Source organism: Neofelis nebulosa, chromosome 3 (assembly GCF_028018385.1).
Source record: "Neofelis nebulosa isolate mNeoNeb1 chromosome 3, mNeoNeb1.pri, whole genome shotgun sequence".
Lineage (NCBI taxonomy): Eukaryota > Metazoa > Chordata > Mammalia > Carnivora > Felidae > Neofelis > Neofelis nebulosa.
The window spans coordinates 171,648,666-171,659,618 of NC_080784.1; the positions used below are offsets into that span (position 1 = coordinate 171,648,666).

General features: G+C 49.7%; 1 protein-coding gene across 1 annotated transcript; it reads right to left on the reverse strand.

Moving 5' to 3' along the window:
* Positions 1-3,846: 3,846 nt before the first annotated feature.
* Positions 3,847-8,621, reverse strand: SHISA3 (shisa family member 3). The gene is made up of 2 exons (XM_058722728.1): positions 7,709-8,621; positions 3,847-4,405 (listed from the first exon to the last, which is right to left on the reverse strand). Exons 1-2 carry the CDS (start codon positions 8,271-8,273, stop codon positions 3,966-3,968), a joined length of 1,005 nt encoding a protein of 334 aa, XP_058578711.1. The 5' UTR covers positions 8,274-8,621; the 3' UTR covers positions 3,847-3,965.
* Positions 8,622-10,953: the final 2,332 nt, after the last annotated feature.

A 10,953-nucleotide genomic window follows, 5' to 3' on the forward strand; every position in this document is an offset into this window, starting at 1 on the left:
CAGTTACCAGAATGAATTCTAAGCGTCGGTTTGTGGGTTCATCTTCCCCTAAGTGACTGCGAGCTCCTGGAAAGCAGGAAAGACAATGTGCTTCTTTTATAGAGCCTCTGTAACAGCTTATCCCAAGGACTTGCCGTCACGCCTGGGTCTGTGGAGATAGTGGCTTTTTGAATCAGACCTGTGTTTTCTTCATCTTGACACTCCCAACCCCTAGCACAGTGCCTCACCCAGAGACGGTGTCCAGTAAATGCTTGCCGGACGGACCATATCTGGAAATCTGCCACAGGATGGCCAAGTTGCCTGCCTTGGGTGTGTAAATAATAACATCAGCTACATATTGTTCAGGGAGAAGTCCAAAGGCATGTATTATGTCAACAAGTAGGTGGGGATATGATTTGATTCAGCGTCACTGAGTGCCAGGTTACAATGAGGACACAACGTCTCCGTATTTTAAACAGTTTAGAGCCCATGAACTTGATTGGCGCACACGGCTAAGAGAAGTTTGCAGGTGTGAACGTTTTGAATTCCTTAGCATTATTTTGCCTAATGGAACTGCTCTCCAGAGGGATGGCAAATAGAAGTACAGCCACTAGAGAAGGCTGACAAGCTAGATGGTTTTCAGCGGAGGCGGTTCTGCCCTCTAGAGGACATTGTGGAATTGTGTGGAGACAGCTGGGATGGAGGGGGAGAGGCAGGTGTCGTGGGTATTCATTGGTGGGTCTTTGTCTTGACAGAGATCCTACAATGCACAGGTTAGTCCACCCAACAAAGACTTGACCGTCGGTGTGACTTTGGAATGTTCCTTTGGGTGGAAAAACCTAATCCTATTTTACCTATAAAGTATCTTTGACACTGTTTTAATATACACTGCATTTTCCAGATACATAACGACTGTGAAAATCAAAAGGAGATCAGACCTTGCTTTGTTTGGAAAAATCACATTAACAGCAATAATGCAACAGGGGGTGTGGGTTGCCAGTCTAGCAACCCTGCATCAGTCTGGATTTGGAGCTATCGCTTTTCAGTCGTTCTGCTTAGAGGTGCAAATCTAGGACCTTCGTTAGGTCTACTGAAACTGTCACATTTGGAAGTATTTTCCTTTTCTTTCTCCTATTTACCATTAAGACACTGTATTGATTTTTAAAAATTGTATCTGTAAGTGATTAATATTACCTATAAATTTCAATTTAGGACAGTTAAAGGGATGGCACAAAATATTTGTTCTAAGGAGAGCTCACTGGGCCCAACAGAGTTGACAGTCATTGCTTCGGAGATTGGGACTGGGTTTCATGCTTTACCCCACAGTGGATTTCATGCACAGAAACTTCAAAACCTCAAAGCAGGCGTTCCCTTGCTGTTTCAACCTGGTTTTGCATGAAGCTCCAGGACTGACTGTGTGACCTTGGGCAAGTGACTTCACTCCTCCAAGTGCGTAAAATAGGAATTCTAATGCCTCCCTGTTTGAAGTTGTTTGGAGGATGAAAGGAATTAGCGCATATAAATATTTGGAATAGTTTTTGGCTCATAAGAGCCCAGTAGAGATTAGCTTTTAAAATATCAAAGGAGCAATATATAACAAACATGAATAAAACCAGTCTAATGACAAAGGAGTATGTACCAGAGGCATGCTCACAAGTGTTTCTCCTTTTACTGTTCGGCCATCCCTCTTTCCCTTCTTGCCTCCCTCCCGAACTGCCCCCCCCCCCTTCTTCCTTTCATTTCTTATTTTGGGCAATATGGGATATCTGAAGTCACCACTTTTGGTCACGGGAGAAAGCAGAGGACCAGAAGTCAGAGCTCCTCTGCCATCAGACCGAGCAAAGGCACGATACCGTTGAATTTGCTTCCTCAGCTAGAAAGCAAAAGGGTAAGGCCAAACAACTCCCCCAGGTTAGAATTCTAAGTGACTCTATTAAAAAAAGCTACTGGGGCACATGGGTGGTTCAGTCGGTTACGCGTCTGACTCTTGGTTTAGGCTCAGGCCATGATCTCAGTCTGTGGGTTCCAGCCCCACATTGGGCTCTATCCTCACAGTGCAGACAGTGCAGAGCCCGCTTGGAATTCTCTCTCTCTCCCGCTCTGCCCCTCCCCAGCTCGCACACTCTCTCTCTCAAGATAAACTTTAAACAAAAAGAGAGAGAGCTACTCAAGGGGGCCTGGCTGGCTCCATTGAGCATCTGACTCTTAATCTCTGCTCAGGTCATGATCCCAGGGTCGTGGATGGAGCCCCGTGTCAGGCTCTGTGCTGGGCATGGCGCCTGCTTAAGAGTCTCTCTCTCCCTCTGCCCCTCTCCCCATTTGTGCACTCTCTCCGTAAAATAAAATAAATTATAAAAAGAGCTACTGAGGGATGCCTGGCTGGCTCAGCCAATTAGAGCATGTGACGCTTGACCTCAGGGTCCTGAGTTCAAGCCCCACTTTGGGTGTAGAGCTTACTTTAAAAAAAAATAAAAATGGTTGTATTTAAAAAAATATATAAAAAGAGCTATTGAGGGTCACATATCGTAGCATGAATTCGTATAAACCGGGGCTCCAAAACAACACCCACAGGGGTCAAGTAGGTAACAAAATTGAGGGAAAGGGGCCAGGTTGTGGAGACCAGGCAGGAGGCTGGTGAATGACAAGTGTCTTGTCTGAAAAGGGCTGGCCTGGCCCAATGGCAGTATAGGAACCTCAGTGCCACATCTTCCTCATGTCACGAGAAGCCAGAAATCCAGACTCTTATGAGAAATGTTCCGATTTTTAAATCTCTAAGAATTCACTTCCTTCGCTGCTCTCCACAAGCCCTGATGTGGAAAAGAGCTTTTTAACGTAATGCAAATTCAGTGTAGGATTTTTTAATTTCAAAATATGAAGTAAGTGAAGACATCTTCTTTTATTGAATAGCAGAGTATCATTAAGAAGATAAAATGAAGCACTTTGATCTAAAATTTCAAGTTCACAAAAACATAAAGTACTTTATTTATTCTAACCCAGCAGGATATATGCCCAAATGTGATCATCAGACATGGAACTGAGTGGCACGTAAGATATGTAATATTCGGTGATTATAACCCAATAGATGGACTTTGAACGCCACAGTTATTATTAACATAAAAAATTTCAGTGTGGACTACTAAATAATTAGTACCGTCAATGTGGTAAATACATTAAATTACAAATCTTTACATTTGTACAGGACTCATTTTACAAATAAATGTTTTAAGACTCAGCTGTCCAACTTTCATTTAAACACTAAATGCTGTTGAACAAAAAGTCTGCAATAAATATTCCCTCGGGTGGGTGCGGGAAATGCTTTTACATAAGATCTGTTTACAATGAATATCTGAGTAAATATTTAAAATTTTAAACTCCATGTGGTTACTGAAATCTTGTATTCTGAAAAAGCTCTTATATTTTAAACAACATTTATTAATTTAAAAAGTAACTCTTCTCACGATGCTAACGTTATTCTTGGTTAGGTTTCTCCCAAAATCGTAAATAGGTTGCTCACTGTCCCTTCAGGTTGCTTCGTTGTTAATTTTTTTTTTTAAAAGAACCTTCAATAATTACTATCAGGTATTTTACTTTGCTTATTTATGTATATATTTGTACTAAGACTCACTAAACAACTCAAAAGAACATGTAGGCCTTTCCTAAACATTATAGCTGAGTTGTCTAATTAATACATTTTCAGCCAATTTGCAACTGTAAATTGATCTGGTGCCTATTTTGAATAAAAGCAGCATAAGTTGAAATGTAATAATCACCACGTTTTCAAGGCCAGAAAGCAATTCTCTTAACGCACCCGTTCTGTGATGGGAGCTGGGAACCTTAAGACTAAGAAGGCGCTGTATTTTCCTAGCGCATTCCTCCATGACATCGCCAGCTCCCAGGGAAATTTCCCCAGAAATACTTGCAGCAATGGCGACAGCACTCCACCTGTCTGCCGTTGTACGACGGGCTGGATTTATCGCTGTGGCCCGTCAGCTGGAACTGAAGTCCGGGCAGCTCTTCGCAGGCAGCGGGGGCTCCTGCTGGAGTGGGTAAGCGAAGTACTGGGGTGACACCAGGAAACCGGATGGCTGGGTCAGGTGGATGGGGTGGCCCGTGGTGTAAGGTGGAGGCGGGGAGGGCACCAGGCAGCCCGGCTCTGCTCTGGCAAAGGAGAATCTGCGGATGGAGCCCCCGGTGGAGCTGGAGCTGGTGGCCGTGCTGGACTGTCTGGAAGGTGCCCTGAGGCTTGTGGAAGTCAAGATCATGGGCAGGGTCTCCGTCTGATAGCTGCGGAGTGAGAAGCGGATTGGCTGCTGTGAGGGCTCCTTGGGTCTCAAGCAGGTGCAGCAGTAAATAGCCACTAAAGAGCCCAGGATGATGAAGGCAATGAAGATAGAGCCAACGATGAGGAAGGGGACGTAGACGGGCTCTAAAAGGTAAAACAAAAAAGACACACACAGGTGTTTGGACGAGTCTCCCAAACTCCAGGCACCTTTGGGGGGGGGGGGGGAGTGACCCAGTATGACCACCGCTGTCAGCCCAGCCTCTCAGAGCTGGTAACCTCTAAAGTGCAAACTGAGATGACCCAATATTCTTGCTCCGAGCAGGGAGGAAGCAAACTGATACTGTAGCCTCTGTTAGCAATTAGCCGTTATATTGCACATCTGGAAGTCAGAAGGGACAGAATCTACCCTCCAGTTCATGCACTGGAGGGAGGGAAAGTGTGAGTTTTTTGGTTACCAGAACTTCTGGATGTAAACCCAGGTTTTTGGTAGTTTTACCACAGTGGGGCACTGAGGGCTCTGACCCATCTCCGAAGCTGAAAATTCATCTCCCATCCAAGAATCTCCAATCTAAGCAAAGAGAGCCAGGCCTGTAAATGAGCCCTCCATTACGAGACTATGGAAAGAACCACAGAAAGAAATCCACGGGGCACCTGGGTGGCTCAGTCGGTTAAGGTCTGACTTCAGCTCAGGTCATGATCTCACAATTCATGAGTCTGAGCCCCTCATCAGGCTCTGTGCTGACAGCTCAGAGCCTGGAGCCTGCTTCAGAGTCTGTGTCTCCCTCTCTCTCTCTGCCCCTCCCCTGCTCACTCTCTGTCTCTCTCAAAAATAAATAAACATTTAAAAATAAATAAAAATAGGGGCGCCTGGCTGGCTCAGTCCACTAAGCGTCCGACTTCAGCTCAGGTCATGATCTCGTGGTTCGTGAGTTTGAGCCCCGTGTAGGGTTCTGTGCTGACAGCTCAGAGTCTGGAGCCTGTCTCAGATTCTGTGTCTCCATCACTCTCTGCCGCTCCCCCACTTGTGTTCTGTCTGTCTCTCTCAAAATTAACATTAAAAAGTTTTTTTAAATAAATAAAAATAAAAGTTTTAAAGAACTCCATAGTGGGCCCAAACGAACTGTGTCTGTGACTGCATCTTAAATTGTCATCTCTGGACACTTCTTCCTGGAAATGATTTGGGATGCCCACCCCAGCTGCCACACCTCTTCCCCTCAATTTCCACCCAAACTGTGGGAAGGTCTGGCCAACCTTAGATCATGAGGTAGCTCTTGGTGTTGGTGGCCCCAACTTTCTATGAGGGCATCCCTCCGTCAGAGCAAACCCATTTCCTTCTCTCTGTGCACGGCAGACATAAAATCTCCTACCCCTGAGGCACCTTTGGGACATTCTCCAAGTGTCTCTCCTGTCTGATAGGGCCACCTCTGGATGCAGCCTCCAGCTTAGAAGTAGAACCAAGAAAACCTGCATTAAACTAAGACCCTACTGTGTGCCTGACTCTTACTTATGACCTGATTCAGCTCTCCTGGACACTCGGTGAGGAAGGCATGGTACTCTCTGTTCTCCAGATGTGGCAACATACTCATGTTTGACCTTCCCAAAGACACACAAGCAGTGATGGACAGGGAACGATCAACCCCGAGGGTTGGGGGTTCCTCGGTGTAAGCTCTACAGTCTACCACCCCTTCTGCCATGTTTAGTAGCACCCTGTGGAAGGGGAGGGGAGCGTGACCGACCAGCCACTTACTCCCCCACTGTTCTAAACATCCATACACTCACTTAATTCACAGTTTGTCTCCTCTGAGAGCAATATGTGCATTTAAAAGTTTTTTTTCTTTAACGTTTATTTTTGAGAGGGGAGAGGGGGCAGAGAGGGAGACACAGAATCCGAAGCAGGCTCCAGGCTCTGAGCTGTCAGCACAGAGCCCGATGCTGGGCTGGAACCCACCAACCTTGAGATGGGAGGCTTAACCCCCCGAGCCACTCAGGCGCCCCAGCAATACACGCATTTTAGAGCTGAGAAGAGGCCCAGAGAGTTAAGTCACTTGCCCAAGTGACCCAGCTGGCAAGAGGCAGTCACAGGCCAAGGTCCCTGAGATTTTGGCTAACCGCACCTCAGTGAGTGTGGATGCTGCCCTCTCTCCTGCTGGCCTGGGCAACACGGCGGAGCCTGGAGGCCCAGGACGGAATCCCCGATGCAGACTGCGCTCTTAAAGTCTGTGCAGAAAGCAAATGGGTCCCCCAGGGTGAGTGGAGGAAAGCCAGGGGAACGAGTCTGTATTTTTTTTTAACACACCAGGATGGCCTTGAGTTCTCTGCTTTCCCCCCAGCATCTTCTCTCCAGAAACCAATTCCCCAATCCACCAGAAGTTAAAGTCCTTGAGAGTATAATGGGGTTCTAAGACAAACCAGGGTCTGCTTTTCCTCTGGGTCCTTACTCTCTCTGCGGGCGGGGTTGGGGCGGAGTGGGGGGACTTCGGGCACCATTAATTCTTTCCCGGGGAACTTCTGGTGCCCGCTTCAGACCTCTGCTGTGGCGTTCTGGGGTGTCACCCATTCTTAGCTCCGCCCGCTCCCCGGGTTTCCACCGGTAAAACCATCGCCTCAAGCTCCAACGGGTTTCCCAGACGTTCCCATTCAGGTGGAAAGCTTTATTTTCTTTCCCTTTTTTTTTTTTTTTTTTTTTTTTTTTTTAAGGTGTAAAGTTCCTCTGCTGGGGTCTTGATTTATTCCGCTCTGAAGTGAGCGGAAATTTGACCCGTGTTTTCCGACAGGAGAATAGGGGGCGGGCAGCCCCTGCGACCCTGGTTTCTAAATCTCCACCTCGAGGACCTGGGCATTTCTGAAAGGCGTGACAATAGGGGGTGGGTCGGAGAGGGTAATTCGATGCAGAGAAATGAAAGGAAGTCGGGAGAACGAGACACAGGCTTAGGATAGCTACCAAAGATCCACCAAAAAAAAAGTGGGGAGGGAGGATAAACGTGGCTGTAGTTCCTTTAGCCCTGCGGGGCTGCAGATGAGCGCTCCCCGAGAGTTGCGGCCCCCGCCGCCGGCAGTTCCCCGGGCGCCGGCAGTTCCCCGGATGACCCGGTAGCTCGATGGGGAGCCTCCACCGCCCTAGAAACCCGCAATCCGACCTGGCGCTGTCCCGGTAGCTTCTTCCCCTGACCTCCCGCGTTCCCGAGACCTACTACTGTCTTGCCCGGGGTCAACGGGAGCAAGCCCTGTGGTCTTCGCCGTCCCTTGCAAACTTTCCTCGGGCCGACCCGTGGAGACCGCGCGTGGCGGGAATCGGGATTGCAAAGCAATTAGGGCGCCTGACCCGAAACGCGACCACCCGCTCCGGCCCCGATGCCCCCACCTTGGCCGCTCCAACGCGCGCAGACCCAGGACCGCCTGGGGCGCACACCCGCGGGCGCCGGGCTGAGGCCGAGGGCCCGCACTTACGCGCGGTGATGCCCGGGTGCTCCAGCTCGCCGCGGTCGTTGGTGCAGCTTCCCTGCTCCAGCCTGGCGTCGGCCGCGGCGCAGCAGTAGCGCAGCGCGCAGGAGCCGCAGCAGATGGTGGCGTCCGGGGTGTCGAAGTCCTCCGGGCACTGGAAGCCCTCGTGGTAGTTGCCCTGCACGTCCACCCAGCCGTGGCAGTATTCCCCGGACTGCTGGGCGCCCGCCGGGCTCCAGCGCAGCCAGCCCAGGAGGAGCCAGAGCGCCAGCAGCGCCCCCATCGCCGCTGGGCGCCCGGGGCGGCCGGGAGGGGGACGCGCGCGGCCGGAGAGCGGAGGGCTGAGCGCCTCGGTGCCGCCTCCCCTGGGGCGCGGCGCGGGCGGCTGGCCGCGGCGTCCGAGGCCCCTCTGGCGGGGGTTAGCGGGGGCCGGGGAGGCGGCAGCGGCTGCGCGGCGGACTCCGCAGGCCAGGCGTCTGCATGGTGCGCGGGGTCGGAGGGCGAGGGCCCGCGGGAGGCGCCGGCAGAGGCTGCTGCTGGGGCTGCTACTGCCGCCCTTCGCCGGTCTCATACTGCGACCCGCGCCAGGGGCGCGCTGAACCCTCGGCCGCCGCCCTCCCCGCTCCTCAAGGGAGCCATCGCGTCCCGGGCGGGCGACCCCAGCGCCGCGCAGCGCCCCTCCTCGGGGCCGTCGCCGGGGGTCCGGAGCGGAGCCCGAAGGAGGAAGAATTCGAGATCCCCACGTGCGGGCGCCCGGGACCGGCGGCCCCTGCACCTCCGCCCCTGTCTGTCACCGGAGCAGGAGTCAGCCCCGCCGCGGCCAAGTACAAACGGCCTCCCGGTTGCTGACGGCTCTCCCTGCAAGGCGTCCTTTAAAAAGGAAGAGGGAGGGGGAGACGCCGAGGGTTAAGAAAGAGTCCGCCCTCCCGGGTCGCGCCGCTGGAGCTAATCACCGCGGGGGCGCGGTCCGGGCCGCCGATGCCCCTGCGCTTTCTGGTTAGGGCGCCCCCCTCCGCCCCTCCCGGTCCCCCCCCCCCCCCCCGCCCACCGCGCTCCCCCAGGACTGAGCTCTGGACGTGCGGGCATCAGGCCTTCACACACACACACACACACACACACCCCAAGTTTCGCTCGGCCCACAGAGCTCCGCAGAGAGAGTGCGAGAGCTGCGGGTTTCCGCCGCCATCCACGCGCGTCGGCGCGCGGGTGGAGACGCGCGGTTGCCGTGTATGGGTGTAATAAAAAGCGGGTGCGGCGACTGAACTTTGTCGAATCTTCCGTCGCCTGTTGCACAGATGCGGACTCGATCCTGGGACACCTGTTCTAAGGGTTCAGAAAGGACAATGTGATTTTAAGGGGCCGCCGACATTTGCACAAGTTTTCCACCGAAAAGTTTCCATTTCTAAGAGGAACGGCACGTTTTCACAAACAGACACACACACGCACTCCCCCCTCCCCAGCCCCCCCAACCTGCGTGCGGGCGGGTGAAGAATCGCCGGTCACCTCCACCAGCCGAGGGCAGCTCGAAAACCCTCAAAAAGCACGACTTCGTTCACGCCCACAAAGGAAATAAGGGAACAAAATTAATGATAATTGAGCAGATCTGAACTTCTGTTCGGGCAAAGAAACACATTTATTTAAATGATGTGTCCCCTGTGTGCTATTTTCGGGGGCACCGCTCCTTTAGCGGCGTAAGTGCCTTATGAAACTGATGTTATGTGAAACCCAGGCTAAACTCAGGCATTTATTTTTACTGCGTCCTGAACTTCCTCTCATCGTTTACTGCTATGTGTGAATATGTTCCACGTATCTCAACCAATTTGTCAAACACTCTGAATGCCCGTGCCACTGATTTAGATGTTGGCAAGTTAAGTGAAACAAAAGAGACAAAAGTTTGCTGTGCACCAGCAATAAAAAGTGTGCGGTCAAAGGCATTTACCACGCCCGCGGCTTCCCCGTGATCCAGTCAGTTCAGAGAAGCTTTTTTTTTTTTTTAACTCTGAATAAAACGGTTTCTTTCTTAAAATCCAAGTGCAAGTATATTCCAAGTAAACGATTTCTTCTGATTCCTTCATTTAAATATTGGGATTAGCAGTTAGTTATGAAAACGTAAAAACAATGCCCAACATTTCAGATGGTAAGTAGGACTGTGTAAATATTTTACTATATTGCTGTCTTAGAAATACATATTGCTCGGGACAATAACTATTAAATAAAGCCAAATTAAGTTCAGGCTTTTATCCACAAACATACAATGGGACAGTTTTTCTTGACTTAAGCATACTGAAAAATTGTTTTTGCAGAAATTTCTTGGGTACAGTGTTTTTATTTACAAAAAAAAAAATGTTCTTGCCAGACTTAAAGTTGTGTGTGTTTTTTTTTTTAATTGTGTGTTAGGAGTGTTGTTTGGATTGTATATATCCTGAGCAATTAAGGGAAAAGGTCATTTAGAACCACAGCAAGAGTGAGCTCTAGTGATCATAATAAGATGATAAAACCGCAAAGACATGTTTACTGCTAATAACTTTCCCAGAACCACACCTCTTTATATTACTTTTGTTAAATTTAAAGGAATTCCATTACATCACAACTGCAAGAAGTTCTGCGACAGCAGCGTTTGCTAGTCCCCCAAGGGTCAAGTTGCTCTCATGATCCAGCTGTTCTTTGATAGCATTAATATTTTAAGGAGTGATTTGTTGGCGCTCACCTCCCATTAATTACATTCTCCGTGCCACAGTGGGATTCTTTTCCTTAGGACATGAACTGTAATGAATTCCCTCATTCAAAGCTCCTGTCTATTTGACTTATTTAGAGGGCATTTTACTCCAATTTAGTTGGATATTTACTCATGGAAAACAACCAAACCTTCGAGTTACTTGATACTCCACAGATCGGACACGTGTGAATATTAGAGCAACTGTGTGCCACGCTTTCATATCTAGATCCAGGTGCCTTACAACAATCAGCTCAGGGGGTGTGCCCAGGGGAGGAAATGTGTTTGGTTCTTTGCGGTGAAAGAGCTCCTCAAATTTACACTGACAAATTAAACTGCAAAATTGATGTTCGCAGAATGCTCTTTGTGAATACTAAAAGAATATGTATCTTTTAAACATCCAAATTTTCTGTTATTCTGTTACTACTTTAATAGTAAAGGAGAATTAAAAAGTTCTCTTAGACCCCCCCCCCCCTTGAAGACTCTAGAGGGAAGACAGAGAGATGGAAAATAAAATCTATACCATCTGGGGTATTAT